We start from the raw sequence: 21,812 nt of genomic DNA, 5'->3' as shown, positions 1-21,812 counted from the left end.
TCCCATTTACAATTGCACCAAAAATAGTAGACATCTTAGGAATAAACTTAACCAAGGAGGTGAAAGACCTCTACTGAGAAGTATAAAATACTGATAAAAGAAACTGAAGATGACACAAACAAATAGAAGGTATTTCATGCTTGTGGATTGGAAGGACAAATATTGTTAAAATGTCCACACTACCCAAGAAAATGTATAGATTTAATGCAATCAATTTCAAATATAAATATAATTTTTCACAAAGCTAGAACAAATAATCCTAAAATTTCTATGGAACCATGGGTTCCTAGGTGGCTCAGTCAGTTAAGTATCTGACTTTAGCTCAGGTCATGATCCCGGAGTCCCAGGATCAAGCCCCACATTGAGCTTCCTGCTCAGCAGGAATTCAGCTTCTCCCTCCACCCCTCACCCCACTATTGTTCTCCCTTTCCCTCTCAAATAAATGAATAAAATATTTAAAAAATCTGTATGGAACCAGAAAGACCTCAAATAACCAAAGCAATCTTGGAAAAGAAGAATCAAACTGGGAGTATCACAATCCCAGGTTTCAAGATACACTTATTAAGCTACAGCAATCAAACCAGTATGGTACTGGCACAAAAACAGACATATCAATCAATGGAACAGAATACAGAACAGAGAAAGAAACCAATGATTAATCTTTGACAAAGATTTACAATCACATTTCATAAAATATATAGTTGAAAAAGTGGATATGCACAATCAAACTATTATTCCAAACATATGTTTTCCAAAAACTGAACTATCAGTTTTAAATTTAAATTAATTAAAAAAGAAGGCTTAAATCTCAGTTCCTCAGTTGCACAAGCCACATTTCAAGGGCTCAATAATCATATGTGGTTAGTGGCTACCATACTGGACACTATACAATGCAAGTCTAGAAGGCCCTCCTAAGAGTTAAACGGCCACATTCTCCAGTACAGATCATGTGTTATGCCACAAAACAAGTCTGAATGTAAGCAAGACTGATATGTAAGAAGACTGAAATTATATCAGGCATTATTGCTGACCACAATAATATGAAACTAAAAATAATTACAAGAATAAAACTGGAAAATTCACAAATATGGAGATTAAACAACATGCTGCTATTGAACAACCAGTGGCTCAAGAAAGAAACTTAAAAAACAATAAACATCTTGAAACAAATGAAAATGAAATACTACTAGCAAATTGTATGGGATATAGTAAAAGCCGTTCAATAGGGAAGTTTACAGTGATAACATCATGAAACAAGAAAGATTTCACATAACCTAACTTTGTACACCTCAAGGAACTAGAAAAAGAACAAAGCCCAAAGTTAGTAAAAGGAAGGAAATAACAAAGACCAGGGCAGAAATAGTTTTAAAACACAAGAGAAAAGATTAATTAAACTAAAAGCTTATTTTTTGAAAAGACAAAAAAAAATAGACAAAACTTGAGTTAGATTCACGAAGAAAAAGAAGATTCAAATAGTTAGAATCAAATGAAAAATATTAAACTGATACCACAGAAATACAAACATAAGAGACTAAATGAACCATTATAAGTCAAGGAAATGAACCTGGAAGAAATGGATAAATTCCCAGAAACATACATGTCTTTCAAGACTGAATGGTAATGAAACAGAAAGCTTTAACAGACTGATTTCTAGTGAGGACAAAAAGTCAGTAACCAAAAGCCTCTAAACAAAAAATCCAAGAACAGATGGCTTCACATTTAAAGAATACCAGTCCTTCTCAAACTCTTCTCCCCCAAAATAGGAGGGGGACTCTTCCAAATTCATTTTAATATTTTTTCTTCTTTTTCAAAGATTTTATTTATTTATTTATTTGACAGATAGAGATCACAGGTAGGCAGAGCGGCAGGCAGAGAGAGAGGAGGAAGCAGGCTCACTGCTGAGCAGGGAGCCGATATGGGGCTTGATCCCAGAACCCTGAAATCATGACCTGAGCCGAAGGCAGAGGCTTTAACCTACTGAGCCACCCAGGCGCCCCCCCCAAATTCATTTTATAGCCAGGATTACCCTGATACCAAAACCAGGTAAGAACACAAGAAAATTATATAGACCAATATCCTTGATGAACAGATATAAATAGTCCTCAAAAAAAATTAGCAAACCCAATTCAACAATACATAAAAGGAATCATATACCACAATCAAGTAGGATTTACTCCAGCAATGCAAGGATGGTTCAACATCCACCAATCAGTATGATATACCACAATAACAAAATGAAGAAGAATCAAAGGATTACCTCAACTGATACATTCTGTATCAGCATATGACAAAATTTAATTATTTGAAAGGGGGGAGGGGCAGAGGGAGAGAGAAACCCAAGCAGACTCCAAGCCAAGCACAGAGGCCAATGTGGGGGCTCGATCCCATGACCCTGAGATCACAACCTGAGCCAAACCTAGGAGTCAGATGCTTAACTGACTATGCTTCCCAGGTATATCAACAGCTGTTGAGATAATAAAAAGTCTCAACAAAGTGGGCAGAGAGGTAAGGTGTCTCACACAAAAAAGCTTTATATGACAAGAACCACAGCTAATAACATACTCAACAGTGAAAAGAAGAAAGCTTTTCCTCTAATATCAAGAACAAAATAAGGATCCCCACACTTGCCAATTCTATTCAACACAGTATTATAAGTCTAGCAAGAGCAATTTAGCAGGAAAAACATATAAAAGGCACTCAAATCATAAGTAAAACTGTCAGTATTTTCAGATTACATAATAGTATACAGAACCCTATAGGCTCAACAAGAATAAAACCCTATTAGAACTATTAAATTCAGTAGATTTGCTAGTTACAAAATCATTATACAAAAATTCATGCTGTTTTCATACACTGATGACAAACTATCAGAAAAAGACATTAAAAATACAATTACATTTATAACTACATCAAAAAGGACAAAATAACTAGGAATAATAAACTAAGGGCATGAAAGACCTATACACTGAAAACTCTAAGACTTCTGAAAGAAACTGGTAAAAGAAACTGAAGACACAAATAAATGAGAAAATATTCCATGCACATGGATTCAAAGAAAGAGTATTGTTAAAATGTACCCAAGGCAATCTACAGAGTCAATGAAGTCCTATCAAAATTACAAAAGCATTTTTCACAGAAACTGAACAATATTAAAATCTGTATGGAACCACAAAAGACCTCAAAGGGCCAAAGAAATCTTGAAAAAGAACAAAATTAGCATCATGCTTCCTAATTTCAAACTATATTACAAAGCTATCGTAATCACAATAGTATGGTATTTTCATAAAAAAAGATACACAGATCACTTGAACAGAACAGAGCCCAGAAATAAAATCACACAAATTTGGTCCATTAATATACAACAAAGGAGTGAGGAGTATAGAATGAGCAAAGGATAGTCTCTTCAATAAATGGTGCTTGGGAAAACTGGACAGTTCCATGCTCTGTACAGCAAAGGAAACCAACAAAAAAGGTCAGCTACTGATGAAAATGTTTGCAAATCATGTATGTGATAACAGGTTAATATCCAAAATACATAAAGAACTCCTACAACTCAATAACAAAATACTCAAACAATCCATTTAAAAAACAGGCAGAAGATCTGAACATTTTTCCAAAGAAAATATACAAATGGACAACAGGTCCATGAAAAGGTGCTAAACATCACTAGCCACCAGAAAATGCATTTCAAAACCGCAATGAGGTATCATTTCACACCTGTTAGAATGGCTATCATCAAGAATATAAGAGATAACAAGTACTGGTGAGGATGTAGAGCAAAGGGAATCCTTGCATACTGTTGATAGACATATAAACCAGTATGGCTACTACTGAAAACAGTATAGAAGTTCCTCAAAAAAAATTAAATTAAAAATAACCATAAAAAAGAAGGAAATCTTGCCATTTGTAACAACATGGGTTGATTTGGGGGCATTATACTAAGTGAAATAAAACAGAAAAATAAATAATGTATGATTCCACTTATACGTGGAATCTAAACAAAAAAAATGAAACCAAACTCAGAACAGATTCGTGGCTGCCAGAGAAGTGTGGTGAGGAGTGGGGAAATTGGATGAAGGGGGTCAAAAGGTACAAACTTCTGGGATGCCTGGGTGGCTCAGTGGATTAGGCCTCTGCCCTCACCTCAGGTCACGATCTCAGGGTCCCGGGATTGAGCCCCACATCGGGCTCTCTGCTTGGCAGGGAGCCGGTTTCCTCTCTCTCTCTCTCTCTCTCTCTCTCTCTCTCTGCCTGCCTCTCTGCCTACTTGTGATCTCTCTCTCTCTGTCAAATAAATAAATATAATCTTTAAAAAAAAAAAAGGTACAAACTTCCAGCTATAAAATAACTAAGTTCAGTAGATGTAATATACAGCATGGTGACTAACAGTTAATAACCTAGATTATATTTGAAAATTGTTAAGAGAATAGACCTTAAAAGTCTGCATCACAAGAAAAACAATTTGTAACTGTGTGACACTAGACTTACTGTGATCATTTCACATTACAAATATTGAATTATTATACACAAATAATGAATCACTACAGTGTACATCTGAAAACTAACACTTCATGTTTATTATATCTCAATTTTAAAAAAAGAGTTAACCTGCGTAAGGGAAGAAGAGCATTATATAATACCTAAACATCCTCTGTTGAAATTTATTTTTTTATAATTTTCTCCATAGTAAGTATGCTTAATTGCTCTTTTCATATTTTTCCATGAAATACTAGGGAGAAAATTGTCAAGGGTCCCAAGATAAAGCATAAGGAAATGTGTGACTAGATATATTCATGGGACTTTAACTTCTGTCCCAAAGAAATAAAAGGAGTCAGACATCAAAAGTGGTCACCTAGATGTCCTTCGGAAGTGTTTGCCATTTGCTGCCAATAAAATCTATTCTGTTCTTACTCACGGAACAGGCTAAATACCAGTTGCAGAATTCTTATGACTACTTGGTCATTTAAAGCATCTCATCTTCAGGGGCACCTGGGTGGCTTAGTGGGTTAAAGCCTCTGCTTTCGGCTCAGGTCATGATCTCAGGGTCCTGGGATCAAGCCCCACATTGGGCTCTCTGCTCAGCAGGGAGCCTGCTTCCCTCTCTCTCTGACTGCCTCTCTGCCTACTTGTGATCTCTGTCTGTCAAATAAATTTTAAAAAAGCATCTCATCTTCAGATAGAGGTTTGAGGCAACCATGTTAAAACCTGGCATTATATTAAACAGGGAATAAAGGAAGGATGAAAATTGGTTTCTAGCTTTGTGCCTAAAATTTTTACTAAATTTCAATGAAGTTTTGGCTGATACTAAAGCAATAAACTTCATATGTGAGTTTGGAGTACAGGACAGTTTTTCAGGTATCACAAAGAACAGGAAAACTAGAAAGGTGGAGATGAGAATGGCAAGTATTCCTCATCAAAGTATGCATATAATTAAAGATATAAAATAAATATCTAGGGAGAAAAGAATAGTTCAGTTGCAATAAGTTACAAGGCATCTTTGTTAGAGGAGTGAAAAGCTAGCTCGGTATCACAAAGGTGTTTAATGTTCATTCTGTAGTCAAAGTTAGAAACCAGTGGTGTTTTCATACAGATGAGTAAAATCAGAGGAACACATCCAAGAGGAACATAATGCTTAAAGTAGAATGGATTAGAATAAGGAGGGTCTCAAGTCAGACAAGTTATAAATATTAAAAAGAGCTCAGATTAAAAGTGGTGAATATTCTATTTCCACCTCACTAGTTTGTGAGGTGGAAATAGAAAAGGAGACATATTGGAAGTGAAACTCAAAAGAATATAGCAACTCCTTGGCTGCAGGACACTGAGAAGTCATCAAAAACATTTAAAAAGTATAGGAGGTCAGGACTAGAAATATATATTTGAGTCATCTGCAGAGACACTAAAACTGAAATCACCATACCGGATGTTCAATCAGATAAAGAAGTAGAACATCCTGGTTTCTTACCCTATGAAGACTTTGGGAAGGATGCAACAATTTTAGAAGTCACTGGTTCCTCTGATAGGGCAAACAACAGGGACAGAAGAGCAGCTAGATGCAAGGCAAAACTAAGGCACTGGTTCTCACTTGGGGGTGATTCCCCTCAGCCCAGGAAAGACACATGGCAGTGTAAGTAGATGCTTTAGGTTGTCCCATGGGGGTGGGAGAAAGGGTGCTGCTAGCATCCAGTGGGGGAGAAGTTAAGGTTCCAGCATTTTATAACGCACAGCCCTGCTGCTGACACAGACTTATCCAAGCCCAAAATGTTAACAGTGTTAAACAAGAGAAACCCTGGTTTAAAATGTAAACAGGTAGTAGGAAAATACAACAAAAAAGGAGTAATAGAGACCACAGAGATGGCAGGAGACCTCCATAATAAATCTGCTGAATACAAGAGAATTAAGAACAGAGATGAGTTATTGTTGGTAATAAGAGAGATCTTTTCCTGAGGGTGAAGTGAGAGAAGAATGTAAAAAGACCAGGGATTCAATGTTTGTTGAAATTTGTTTTAGTCCCAGCTCTTATTTGACACTAAGATGCTTGAACCACCTGAGCTATAGTTTAGGCACACAGATTAATACTCAAAAATCTCTTCTAGCACTGATACTCTATAACTTCTCTTCTCAATAGGAGGCAACACTGCTGGGGAATATCAAGAATGGAAACAGTTTGCTCCGAGGAGAACAAGCCACATAATCTTACTCCTTCTTAAGCTTTCATTTCAACAGTTCAGTTTCTGCTACATGCTAGGCATTAGAAATAAACTAAGAAGACATGTCACTTTTACCTATGGCACAAACTACAACAGTATGACATACATTACATGCTTTGCTGCTTATTTTGCCCTTTTGGAAATTTCCTTATTGTTTTCAAACTTTATTTTAGGTCAGTCAAAATTATAAACAGTTGTGTTAAGTTAGAAACAAAGATTATAGGTAAGCCAAATATTTAAGAAATTCTGTGGCACTATTCTTTCCATTGTAAAGGGGATGGGCAACACTTCTGTTATTAAAACAAAGACGAGTAAAACAAAAAATTAACTTTGGATATCAGAAAAGGCACTTTTATAAAAAAATAGATTTTATTTATTTGAGAGAGAGAGAGAGATAGAAGAGTGCACGCAAGAGCACAGCTGCGGAGCAGAGGAGCAGACTCCTCACTGAGCAGGGAGCCCAATGTGGGGCTCGATATCATAACCCCGCAATCATGACCTGAGCGGAAGGCAGATGCTTAACCAACCGAGCCACCCAGGTGCTTAAAAATGATTCTTATTTAACAGAACACCCAAATTCAACATAATCTTTGATGATAATAATTATTAGCACAAAATTATCTAAGAAAATTATAAATACTAAGAAAACACAAGGACTAAATCAGTATGCTCCATATGGTGAAATGTTAGATATTCCTAAGTGTGGGCAAATACTTAGAAATAATAAAAATTGCCCTCTGACATCCTTGCAAGTAAAAAATAAAGGAAAGGAAGAGGTGAAAAATGGAAGGGAGAAAAGGAGGGAGGGAAAAGAGGATATATAAACATTTCCCTCATAGTAAGTTTCTGAGAATGACTCAAATGCCTAGAAGAACACCTGATATGTATCTAAAGCATCCCAAATGTCTATAATATTTGTTGAAAGAATGACTGATGTGTAGTTTGAGAGTAAGTGCACAAAAGATTCCATTAGGAAATCCCCCGTAACAGATTCTAAAAGACAGCTTTAGGACATGCTTTAACATTAGGATAGCTAGCACACACCAGCATTACAGAACTTACATTAAACACAAGTGTGAGAACTTACGGTAGAAGGGAGAAGGAAGGTGTTATTCACAAGTAACTTTTAAAAAAATACACCAAAAAATACTTTTTTTTAATTAAATAGGCCTAGAGATCCAAAACCTCATTCAAGTTAAGTCTGAAAATACCCCTTGTGCCACCTCCATGTTCAGTTTTTAATCCCTTCAAGATCTGTGGGGGAAAAAATAACATTACTCTTACCTTCTGCACGGATACCTGACATTCAGATTCTAACATCGCTGTGTCATTATCACCACACTGATGCATCACAGTTAGGCCGTTCAAATGCTGTTCAGAATCACCTAGATGCACACATTTTTAGAACAGTATAATCAAGAAACTTCATTTTGTTTGTCCATAATTTGACTTTCTCTCCCTTCCTGACCCCACCCCGAGGCCAGAGACTAGGAAAACAAAATGATTAATTTTTCATGTGGTTTTAACTTTGGAATATTCTTAGTTGATGAACTGTTATACTGTAAAATAAACATTTTTCACTTGAAATTTATGTCCTCTTGCTTTGTCTACATTAAGGATAACTGACACTGTGGCTCGCCCACCAAAATGTGTTCCACCAGTCCCCATGGTACAGCAGTCCTCTAGTGCGCAAACTGACTGTCACTCCAGAGATGGGTTTTCATTAGGTTACCCCAACACCAGTGAGTCATTTAGGAAAGAGCAGGCCTAAGCCAATGCAGGGCTCATAGGGAAAGATAATTCTTGGTGAAATTGAAAACAAAACACAAAGAATGGAAGAACTAAGACACTAAATATCTAGAATAGCTAGTGAGGAGAAGAGTATAAAATGCAAAAGGTTGGCTTGATTCGGGTGAAGAGAACAAACTATGAAATCCTATTAGCTGTTAAACTTTCATACAAATATTTATTATTGATAAAGATAATTATAGAAAACGAGCTTACGCCTTGTTCAAACCATGCCTAAATAACCTACTTTTGGACTAGTGATTATAAATGCGAATGAAATAACTTCCTATTGTACAAGCCATCTTGAACAGACTTTTCTGTCATATGCAACCATGGACATTCTGATGCATGAACTTACTTGGGTCATTTCTCTTTTAGTTCTCCCTAATACTTTTCTAAAGGCCCTAACAAGAAGTCAAAGGACAAAGTAGACAAATGAAAAGTACGCAGCTATCTTTGTTAAATGATTCAAGTTCACAGAAATCTAGGCACTTACATACTGTAGGAACTTACATTTAAGCTTCTACTACTCATCAATCCCTTGACTGATTCTCTGGCCAAATCCTACTAGTTGAAGTTGAGGCTTGAAGAAGAGAGGAACATCAAGGGATAGGAGTGAGCACAGAAGGGTGAGAAAAAAGTTACAACAGAGGCAAGAATGACAGAACAAAGATTAAATCTGCATGTCCCTACATAGCTCAATATGCCTATATTTTCTCAGTTCAACAAGGAATGGAAAAAATAGGAAGTTAAGCTTTAAGTTTATAACTACATACCTTTTGTGCTTAAGGCGAGATATTATTTAAGATTATTGTAAGAAGTAAAAAGAGCATGTATGTCAGCAGAAGTAAATTCTAACCGACTCTCAGTTGGCTGAGATAAGTGGTGGCAGTGTTATTACCAAGAGTTAAAGAGGAATAGCATGGCTGCCACCTAGTCACAGGCTCTGTGCCTGCTCCATGTACACATGGCAAAATGTCCAGGCCTACTGAGACTGAGCAGTGCACTGTCTGTTGGATTACTATTTTCCAGAAGTGTGCTGGATAGGAGGGTAACAACTGCACTCTCTAAGACAGAGTTGCTAACCTTCATGAATACAGAACTGGCTGCCTTCACAAAGAACCAGAAGGATCCTGGTGTCACTGCATGATGAAAAAACTGGACCTCAACTTTGATGGGCAGCTACATTTCCCGGAATTTCATCTTACTGGTGGCACAGCCACAGCCTGCCATGACTACTTTACAAGGTCTACCCATTGGTGGAAGTGAAGCTGAGGGGCTCTTGAGCCTGGCTGCCAGACTACTCCTTTCCTTCAAAGCAGCCTCCTAGTCATCACCTCCTCCTCACAGCCTACACATACCCTGAGCCCAATGTCCACTGTGGCATGGAGGCCAGTCCTGTTAGTAGGTAATAAAACAATAACGTTTTACTCTAAAGCAAAAAAAAAAAAAAAAGGAAAATGTGGGGATTAAAATAGGGAAATTCAGTTTGGGCATGCTATGTTTGACATGCCTATGTGATGTTTAAGAAAAGAGGTTCATTAGAGTTGTATAAATATGTATGAAGCCTGGGGCACCTGGGTGGCTCAGTGGGTTAAAGCATCTGTCTTCATCTCAGGTCATGATCTCAGGGTCCTGGGATCGAGCCCCGCATCAGTCTCTCTGCTCAGCAGGGAGCCTGCTTCCCCCTCTCTCTGCCTATTTGTGATCTCTCTCTCTCTCTCTCTGTCAAATAAATAAAATCTTTAAAAAAATAAATAAATAAATAAAAATATGTATGAAGCCTGGATGCTTGATTTGTAAAAATGAGACTAGAAGTCACAGACGCCAAGATCACTCAGGCAGAATGTAGAGCTCACTGCCTCCCAACCTTTTACATGTTATAATAAGTAGAAAATAATCAATGTACGGCAGACCTGGGTAAATGGGAAGGCTGTTCCACGCCTACTGCTATAAGTTTAGGGGATCACTACGAGCTTAGTAAACCTAGGCTTTGGAACATGGCTGGAATACTCTGATATAAATAAGATAAAGGCTTAATGATATAACTCAGAGTATTATCAGCATTTAAAAACAGGTGGATACTTGTAAGGAACACTCAAAAAAATGGAATGATGAAGAAAATAGTGTCACAGAAGCCTGCCAAGTATGTCAAGAGTCCAACTCTCTGAAAAACATTCTTATGGGGATGACCCTTTGGTACTGCAAAACACCACAGAACTTCTCTTTCCACAGACTTAGTTTTTCAACCTGTACCAGTATCTAGCCCATATTCTCTGAGCCACTGAAGCTTATACTTTATTAAAATCTAGCATATATTTATCTTTTGCAGACCTGCTCATTCTACATTTTTTTCAACCTTTCACTTTTTTTTCTTCCCATTATTTCATTTTTTTTTCCCTACTACTGCAAAAACCCAACTGGTCTCTTCTTTCTCTGGGCCTTATGCCCCATTCTTCCAACTGGCCTATATAATATTGGCAGATTAATTACCTTGAAGCACAACTTTTGCTCAAAACAAAAACAAACAAACAAAAACAAAACCTTCACTGGCTCCCCAATGAAGCCATTAAGTCCAAAGTCTGTAGATATCAAGGTTCCTTATGATCTGAACCTGGTCTACCTTTCCAAATTCATTCCCTCCCCCATATTCCTCTTTATCCAACCAAAGCTTTAATCACATCCAATTATTGATTGCCTAAATACCTTCAAGCATGTTGTTTCCTCCATCCAAAATGCCTTTCAGTCCTAGATATACATAGATAAGTCTTACTTCTTCCTTCAATATCTAGCTCAAATGATAATTAATCTGTAAAATACACATCTGCCAAAGAGATCAGGTAATTTTGCCTTCCTCAACTCTTTAAATTTTAATTTCTTTTAGGGAACATTATTTTTTTCTATACCAGTTGTTTATTTCTCCTACTAGCTGGCAAACTCTTTGATTTACCTTTTCATTTTCCATATTCATAATCATATGACAGCATAAATATTTGTTTTTAAAGAATTCTTAATATCATTAAGGGAAGATTTATAAGCTAGAGACGAATTTGGGAAATGGGTAAGTTATAAGGATAAAGCTAGTAATCCTCTATAACTTAAAACTTCAACTTATTGTAAGGAAAAAAATATGGGCATTTTCCAGTTCATGCAGAGATGATGGCAGTTGTTTTGAAAAAACTGGTAACACTTGATCAATTTCTTGAAGCTTTTATGTACTAGCATTTTGCCAAACTTTTTTATTAAGAAAATGTAAGTGAAAAAAATAAAGATTTAACTAAAAATTTATTTCCATCAAGATTAAACTCCAGAAAAGTAAGCTTCTATATACATGTTAGCTTATACACATTTGCAGTTTCCCTTGGGCATAGTGCCACCTACAGTTGGCAAATGCAAACCACTCGGTTCTGAAAAATTTTGGTAAATGCAATAGAACAGCCACTCTGGCATCAACCATGCATTCCTTTTATACAATATTCACACAAATTCCTTTTACTCACAATCACACATAAATCAAAATTTAAATAATACAGTAAGCTTACCCCAACCGAAGACTTAGATATTGAAAGCCTGACTTTTCACAGATAGGATGTTCTAGGATGTTTTCTTAAAATAGGAACAAAAGAACATCTTGACTGCATTCTTTGTTTTCTACGGTCTAGTTCTTCTTCAGGGCTACCCCTACCAATCTTCTACGAACTTACTCTTAATGAAAACAACACCTTTCTCTACCCTGGCTCTCATGATCAACCTTTAAAAATGTCCAAATCTCTCTGATTCAAAAACGCAAAACATAATGAAAAGTCTCCCCCCTTACCAAAAAAAACCCCACCATCCCCCCCCACACACAAATACCCACAAAACAAAACAAAGCCCCAAAAACAAAAATTAAAACTATCTTCCTGTTAAAGCCACAGCTATCTTCTCCACCAACAAACTTCTTGAAAGAGTCATTTACATTCAGATTCCATTACTTCTCAACTTACAAAAATCTGGCTTCTACCCCAATCACAATAACCACTAAAAAACCTTTTGCAAAAACAAAAAGTCTCACACTGCTAATTTTAAACCTCTCTCCTCACTCCTCATCTTACTTTAATGCACTCCAATATACTCTTGTGGTACTTTTTTTTTTTTTTAAAGAGTATTTTTTTTTTTTAAGATTTTATTTATTTATTTGACAAAGAGAAATCACAAGTAGATGGAGAGGCAGGCAGAGAGAGAGAGAGGGAAGCAGGCTCTCCGCCGCCGAGCAGAGAGCCCGATGCGGGACTCGATCCCAGGACTCTGAGATCATGACCCGAGCCAAAGGCAGCGGCTTAACCCACTGAGCCACCCAGGCGCCCCTCTTGTGGTACTTTTTTATACCTTTGTGCTTTGAAGACATCATCTTTTAACTTTTTCTATTTTTACTGTGGAAGTTTTATTTCCTAGAATTTTGCCCTTGACCTTTCTCTTCCTGCTCTATACATCTTCCTAGGTGTTTTCATTCATTGTCTGTTCAAGTAGCTTCTATATACCAGTGATTCCTAAATTACAGTTCTCATTATACCACATTAGTTCTAGAAATCTATTTATAGTTGCGTATTTCCAATTAGATACTCTAGTACCTCAAACATGTCCAAAGTGAGCACCACCACTTAATGGCAGTCCAACTACTGGATGCCTGGTGAGACATTCATTCTAACAAATCCTATCAACTGCACCACAAAAATATTTTTCTAATTTATCCACATCCTTTCCATACTTACTGCCTTATTTACGGTCCTCATAATTTCCTTCCTAGACTATAGCACTCAGCTTCCTTACTTGATCCCAACTACACCAGAGCATCTTCATCTTAATTTGCCCCTTCACAGTTAAGCAGTAATAACTTCCTAATATAAAATCTAATTTGTTATGCTCCCGTTTGAAGCTATTTGTATACAAAATAAAAACCCAAATGGAACACCTGCATTCAAGGTAATTATTGACCTAAAATTACAACATCTTCAGTTATCCTCCTGCATAATTTGAAAATCTTTTTCTGAAAAGGACAGATGTAAATATTTCATATTCTGGATCTTCATTTATTTTTATTCTTGGGATGCCCTCCAGTGTTACTTTGGGAAGAGCTAAAACTTGAGTTAAATACAATATGGAATACCTAACACAGAACAGTAGGGAACTATCAATGGAAGCAATAAAGGAGGACAAAATGTCTCTGTTCCTCCTAATCTGTGCTATAGTAAAACAATTTAGAAACTTCTTCTGCTTTGGAGAAACCCCTGTCATTGGAAGGCCAAATACAAACCAGTGAGCAGCCTAGACGGAAGGAGAAATGGATAAGGAATAGTCACACCTGTCTCTGGGCTAGACCTGAATAGTACTGCAAGATTCAGGCACTCCTAGGCTTGGCTCATCAGTATCAGAGAATTATCCTTTGTGCCATACAGCAGCAGGAAAATCAGGATGAGATAGGCAATACCTTCACTTCTGACAAGACTAACAGACAGGATATTGAGTCCAATGAATCAAACAATATAAAAATTTAGCCAGATTTGGAAGATGTTTTGGTAAATGGGAACCACTGCCAGGCAAGTATTTCTAGCCTATGTTTCATTAGCTATAAACTATTTCTCATGTATGTAACTTAATTTCTCTACCTATAAAATCTCTACCTTTTCCATATTCCATCCTACCTTTCCAACTCAAATAGGCATGGAAATCTGCTCAGAACATAGGAGTATGGACTCTGGCAGTGACAGGTTTTCATATATGGCCTATGCCAATGTATATATCCTACCTGAACGTAAGTTGAGTGTGAACTGCACATGTAAATTTTCTTATTCAAATGTAATGGATGGGAAGTAATCAGAGGGTGACAAACCATGAGAGACTCTTAACTACAGGAAACAAACAGGGTTGCTGGAGGGGAAGTAGGTGGAGGGATGGGATAATTAGATAATGGATATTAAGGAGGGCACATGATGTGATGAGCACTGGGTGTTACATGCAACTGATGAATTATCTCAAACTAATGATATGTTGGCCAATTGAATTTAAATAAAATTTTTTAAAAAACCAAATGTATTGAGTACCTTTAGGTATAAAGCAGATAATTTCTAACATTGTGCTTCAGTGATTATTTCTAACCTGGAATTTATTATTTACCAGATAGGTTTTTACCTGAGGGAGGCAGATTTTGTAAAGGTGAAATGTTTTTCACACTCTGTACATTTTCTACTTCTTGATGATTAAATGCTAACTGGTGGTGATTTGGTAGTGTTTCACATGAGTATGAGGTCTGACAAACAAGCGTAGTTTTTGCAGATGCTTCATCTTGCGCAGAAGATGGTATCTGTTAAGACAAAGATAAATAAAATTGTCTTTCAGAGTTTTAACTACACAAGAGGTTTAACTAAAAAAAAAAATAGAAACACTAGAGGAGAAACAATTCTAGCTTCAAAAAATGGTGTTACTTAAGTCATACAAATTTATAAGGTATTAATTATCCCATTCTTATAGATGAGAAACCAAGGTGTGGAAAGATTAAATGACTTGGCCATCTATAGTTCTAAGTAGAGTTAGTTGAAGCTTATAATCTTAGTTAGTAATACATATAAACTTAAGCATTTATTAAATAGTGCTGCTTATTTCCCAATGTTTTCCTGTGAGCTATGGAAAATAAAAACTGAGCTTTTAAACCAAATCTAGAGACTGGGGCACCCGGGTAGCTCAGTGGGTTAAGCCTCTGCCTTCAGCTCCGGTCATGATCTCAAGGTCCTGGGATCAAGCCCCACGTTGGGCTCTCTGCTCAGCAGGGAGCCTGCTTCCCTCCCTTTCTCTCTCTGCCTACTTGTGATCTCTTTCTCTGTCAAATGAATAAATAAAATCTTTTAAAAAAAAATCTAGAGACTAATCCACTTTCTTTTACCCCATTTTTGTTACTTAATTATAGACATAATGGGAAGGGTGGGTAAAAATCATATGACAGTTTATCTGTAAGACTATCAACAAATTCTCATCAATTTACTACTAAAAATTGTAGTGTAACAGCTAACATTTTTTAAATGCTTATAATATGTGAGGCAACAGGCTAAACCCTTTATATAGCTCTTCAATTCTCACAATAATCTCATGAGTTTGCTATAACTATCCTCCCCATTTACAGTCTGCAATAGGACTTAGATATAATAAAAGCAACTTACCAAGAATCTTACATCTGTTCAGCTGCAAGCTAAGTTATAGTACCAAAGCCCAGGTACCTTACCTACTACGCTTTAAGTTATAGATAATACCGAGACTAAGAATCTTTCTCTTCCTTCTAACAAAGGAGTTAGGGTGAATGAGTAGATAAAGCAAGTATATGAATACCTATCCACGCTAGCTTGAATAAAACTAATGCCATAAGAATGTTTATCCCAACCATAATACAGACCCAAGCCCAAAACTTAAAGTCAAATGCTGAGGTTTAAATCAGCAAAACAAAACAAAACCAGCTTTTGAAACACACAAATATATGTATTTATTCATATTCTTAAAAAAAATCCTTTTATTATCAAAGGGTGTTTTGTTCCTCAAAGAGGGACACTGAAAAAATTCTGGCTACAAACAGATTATTATGCAGCATTCTATATGCTATGTATGAAGAATGCTTTCAAAATTCATTAATATAATTTTGATTCCTCTAATACCTATGGCAACAGACTATCTGTATTTTGTTCCTACTCAAAAGCCTTCAAGAACTCACTCTTGCCTACCATATTAGTTACCACTTCACCTAAGTATTCAAAGCCCTCCCTGGTGTATTTCCCTGTTGTATTTACCCTATGTCGCCATATTTCCCTGAACACCTCTTGTGCTTTTTTGCCTCTCTTCATGCTACTACCTCTGTTAAAAAAAATAAGTCCTCGTGAAAAAGAAGGGCCATCTGTACCCCAATATTCATAGCAGCAATGGCCACAATCGCCAAACTGTGATGAATGGATAAAGAAGATATGGTCCATATATATAATGGAATATTATGGCTCCATCAGAAAATGGTTTTATTTTTGATTATGTTAACATTTAGTGACAGTAAAGTTATTAGAGTTCAGATGTTAATAGATGTATATGTATATGTATATGTTGATAAATACATACAAAAGTATATCTCCTGTTGAACTTAATTGGCCAACGTTTTATACATTTGTATAGAATTTTAAGTGATTTTAAGAAATATCGAAAGTATGTGGACACACACATAAACACATGTGTGTGTTGTATGGACAGAAAGTATACCCTAGTGTGTTCATCCTGTTTCTCAAAACAAAGCTTGGGTATAAATCTCAGCTCCTGATAGACACTGCTTAGCAATCCTTTTTTTCTTATCAGTACAGCATTTGTTCTGCCACTATGACTTGGCACATTTATCAGATATTGTTTCTTACACAGTATACCATCCACCCATCAAGCACTTGCTAAATAAAACTAGATTAAAAGAAAAAAAAAGTCCTTAATTTATGTCAACGTATTAACCATTTCTTCCTTTTCCCTGTAGTTTAAAACCCATAGTAAGCGCTCCTTCCTTCAGGTGGTATGTATATTCCTCTTCATTTTCTCAATAAATTATGAATAGAGATTATAGCACTATTTATGCAACCTCTTATCCGTGTGATTTTATTTCTTCTCACAACTGAGAGCTCCCTCAAGACAGGTATTTATGTTGTATATTCCTAACCTAGATATGTGAGGTTAAATAATTTATAATAAATAAAGGTATATATCTGTAATTCTATACTTGAGAGGGGTACAAAGGATTAAAAATTTAATGAAAATGATAACCTGAATTAGTAACAGATAAAATTACTTCTATCCTTTTCAAAGCATGTCATTTACTAACCATACATGTAATAAAAATAGCTCCTAATTAAAAGCTTTATCTTAAACCCTAACTACCATTTTCCTACTACTCTTAAAATTCCACCTTACTGTACACACCCTATATCCTATTGTGTACATATAGGAAAAGCAAGGCCTTCCCTCTGTATTTAGACTCTCATGATTAATTCTAAACTTCTATAATTTGTTCTACCAATCTGTCTGATTTATAGAATAGTTATACCTTATTAGAAAAAGGTAGCCAACTATTTCTTATATTGTATTTTCTTCAGGATGAAATTTTTTTTAAAGATTTTATTTATTCATTTGAGAGAGTGAGCAAGAGAGCACAAGCAGGGAGAGAGGGAGAAGCAGACTCCCTGAAGAGCAGGGGTAGAGGGCTTGATCCTGGAACTCTGGGATCATGACCTGATATGAAGGCAGATGCCTACCCAACTAAGCCACCCAGGCACCCAAATTCAAAACAAATTTTAAAGAATTTACTACTATACCAGTGAGTCCCAGCATACATTTTAAAATTCTAAGGTAAAAAATGGAAGAATTAACTTACCTTTACTTGTTCTTTAGGAGAATCGTTCTGTTTTACTCCAGTAAATTTAGGAAACATTTCTGCAAATGTATATAAAGAAATATTTCAATATTTACCAGCTTTAAAACTTACCATTTAAATTATAAATTATTTTCATATTAGAAATAAAATGGTCATTTCAAGAAAATACCTTTAATAGCAACCTCTTAAATCAAGAAATTCTTATAGTTAACCAGGTTTTTGACCTTTGAACCAGTCAAAATTCTAAAAGAACACTTTTTTGAAAGGGATATTTTCTTTTCCACATAATGGAAGAAATACCCACTCACAAATTTCAAATTGGATTATTTAGGCAAAAAGAATAGCATAGTAAAGAGTTTGAAAAATAGTTTAAAAAGGAACAAGTTATAACACAGATAAGGTTTTAAATAAGTAGGTTGAATTACAGTAAAACCTTTTTATCAAGCAGCCATAAATATAGCCATAAGGGACTTAATTAAGTAATTAAGAATTTACTATAAGAGAAGGGTATGTCACTGATCTGACTGAGTCTTTTATGAAAAGTGAATCTATTTGATTTCATGGCAAAATCTCCTCTAAGACCACTCTAGGAAAGACCCCAAATAATCCTTTATTTACTCTCTAGCTATTTGGCAGCCTCAATTATGTAGCAACAAATGGTTTTTATACTACCTTCTTTACCTTTAGAAATACCTTTACAGGGGACATTGGTGGGAGGATAGATACAAAAAGAAATCTCTGAAGCAGTACTCATAGGTTCCTCTTTATCTTACAATTGATTCCTCCCCAATCATAAGCCTAGGTCAATGTGGTAAAGCACCAAACCAGCAGTTAATGCCTTGACCCACCTTTCCAGGTAAGCATCCATGAGCCACCTAAGCATTATTTGCCTTGGGCTCCAGGGCACCACAGCTGGTTAACACAAAATCTTATTCAAACTTAAAACATTCTAATTTTAATAATTACCTTCTGTCTCCTGAAATGCCATCAGTTTCCACTGGATGTGTTACTGTTCTTTCCTCTCCTAAAATGTTTGATGCTGGACATTGTTAAAACTGCTAAATGCCACTCAATTAAGTGCTTTAATTTAAAGAATTCAAGTATTTGAAATGACAAGAACCATCTTAATGTCACTCCTCTAAGTATTATTTAAGTGTTGGAGGTTAGGTGGAGGGAAAGAATACAGAGAGCAAAGACTGAGGCTATAGATCCAAGGAGCTTTCACATTTAGGGGATAAATTATGGTTTCGGCTTCAAACAAAAAAAACAGACTTCATTAATATGGTCATATACTATATGCACATCTATACATCTTAACTATTCAAATATGCAGCTAAACTACATTATTCTATGATTTACATAAATTCTTAAGTATAAACTTAAAGTAAAATATGACATACCACATTAGTGTTCTACTAAAAAATCCAAGGGCATTATTTAGTTTGATATATAAAGCTCAGAATTTTAAAAATTAGCATCTCCAAGTCTGAAGACACTACAAAAGGCATCAAAGAATTTTTAAATGAAAAAACCAGAATGGTGACTATAGACTTATTGTAGTTATTATTTTATAATGTATACAAATGCTGAATACTACGTTAAACACCTGAAGCTAATAGACTATTGATATCAATTATACTGCAATAAAAAAAGTCAAAACCACCCAATATAGTATGTTTCATAAAAGTATTACAGACTATGGATAGATGAATAACGACAGAGTAAAACTCAGCATTTTGGTTCTCATTCTACTCTTACATACTTGACTTTTCGGAATGTAGTGAAGTAAAATTGTTTATTTCTGTTTATTTATGAGTTCCTGGACTTTGCAATTAAAAAAAAACAACATACACATTTTCACTACCAAGCTTAAGACATCATTTCAATCAGTGAAGAAGCCCCAGGTCTTGAAAATATTAATGAAATTGAACAGTATAGTGGTAACACATATACTGTCAACTAATTCTACAGGGAACTGTGATGAAATGCATACCTACACCTTAAGAAGACTGAATCAGATAATAAATGTGAACTACTAAACGAAGACATATTATGCATGTTATGTTCTACTTTCACATCTTTCCTTAAACCTCAATATAAAACTTGGCTTGGAAAGTTTTCATTTTAAACTTAAGGGGAAAAAATTTAATAATTTAGTTAAAAAAAAAGAAGAGCTGGAATCAAACATTTGCTTCAAAAATTGGTTTAATACCCATCAAAGCACTGAGATAAATGCTTGAGATAGCAAATATTATCAGCAAGATAGTATGGGCTAAAAAATTTAATACATTGAATATGAATGTAATACTACGGTGTAAAACCAGAATGTTTTACCATATAATATACGCAGAAAAAATTAATGAAAATTTTTAAAATTAGAAAAATAAATCACACTTCTGTTACATAGTACAGGGTTTAGATAGGTAATTGGAAGTCACTCCTGGGTTCCGCTACTGAATGTCCAGAGACATTAAATGATTTGCCCAAACTTATCACCAAAGATGTGTTCTATTGATTAAAAAAAAAAATCAAGGGGCACCTGGGTGGCTCAGTGGGTTAAGCCTCTGCCTTCTGCTCAGGTCATGATCTCAGGGTCCTGGGATTGAGCCCTGAATCAGGCTCTCTGTTTGGCAGGGAGCCTGCTTTCCCCTCTCTCTCTCTGCCTGCCTCTCTGCCTACTTGTGATCTCTGTCAAATAAATAAAATCTTTAAAAAAAACATCAGCAATTTGTTTTTGAACTAAAAAGTTTTAATTCCTTTAAAGACCGCTTGGCAATTTTCATTGAAGAGTTTGGTACTTATTTTAATATAGAAGAACTATTCAATTATTTTTTTAAAGATTTTATTTATCTGAGAGAGTGTGAGAAAGCGAGCAGAGAGATAGAGACCATGAGTTGTGGGGGGTGGAGAAGGGAGTAGAGGGAGAGAGAGCAGCACACTCCCCGAGGGGCTCGATTCCAGGACCCTGGGATCATGGCCAGAACCAAAGGCGTAAAACTTAAACGAGTGAGCCACCCAGGTGCTCCAGAACAACCCAATTATAAACTGCTGTTCCTTTTACCAAAGTCATTATAATTAGAGTTAAAAAGTGGAAACAAAGCAAAAAAACTGTAGACCTCTGGTTCTCAAATGTGGCAGCACATTAAGTCACCTGAGATACTTCTACCATCACATATACCTGCCTATTCTAGACAGACTGCTTATTCAGGAAGATCCATTTTTAACAGAAAATATTTAAATGCACAAGGCAAGTATCATCACTAATTTGGAAGACTCAAAGGATCAAGTATGGACCTCAATATATATATAAGTTTTCAGTCAAGCTTGGGTCTTTGAATTTTTCTGGTGCTTTTGATTTGAAAACACTTTAATTGGTTAGAAAAGTCATAAAGTTTTAAAAACTTCATGATAAACTCTGATCATTTTTCTTAAATGGCAAAGATAATTCCCAAACTGTCATTTCACACTTCCTACATTCACTAAACCATCCCCCTCCTAAAGAAGTAAAACAAAATCCAGACTTGAAGCAAGTCCTTTTTGTCCTTTTTCCATTGCATGAAAAAAAATCATATCCTTGTCACTTCCACAGAAAACCTAGGTTGTAGATAACTAAAAAGAGAGGTTGTTTTATTCCTGTTTGTAAGTCACCCATGACTAAGTAAGCTTAAAAAAAAAAGAAAAGAAAAACAGAGAATTTCATAGATTTCATTCTCTGAAAATGCCTGAAGCCAAGGAAAGCAAAAAGTTTAACAAAGTGACAAATTCGCTTTGTCTAATAAGATAAAGAATTGATGCTGTAACCACTGAGTTTCCCTTGTGTGTAAGTAGTAAACAATTGAAATTTTAAACATTCCTGAAAAATATTCTACACTAATTGAGTATTTGAGCTTACACTTAGTTCCTAA

At 35.7% G+C, this 21,812-nt stretch overlaps 1 protein-coding gene across 3 annotated transcripts in view; it reads right to left on the bottom strand.

Moving 5' to 3' along the window:
* BRDT (bromodomain testis associated) overlaps positions 1-21,812 on the bottom strand; it is a 77,528-nt gene that overhangs the window by 18,350 nt on the left and 37,366 nt on the right. For all 3 annotated transcript variants that reach the window (XM_082688674.1, XM_082688676.1, XM_082688675.1), the window contains exons 14-16: positions 17,908-17,966; positions 14,664-14,835; positions 7,992-8,092 (exon numbers count right to left, since the gene is read on the bottom strand). In XM_082688674.1, the coding sequence (XP_082544800.1) occupies positions 7,992-8,092; positions 14,664-14,835; positions 17,908-17,966 (332 nt within the window). The remainder of the gene's footprint in view (positions 1-7,991; positions 8,093-14,663; positions 14,836-17,907; positions 17,967-21,812) is intronic.

Source organism: Mustela nivalis (assembly GCF_964662115.1).
Source record: "Mustela nivalis genome assembly, chromosome: 10".
Lineage (NCBI taxonomy): Eukaryota > Metazoa > Chordata > Mammalia > Carnivora > Mustelidae > Mustela > Mustela nivalis.
Note: the sequence above shows the minus strand (reverse complement) of the source record. Positions and strands in the feature narration are given on the sequence as shown.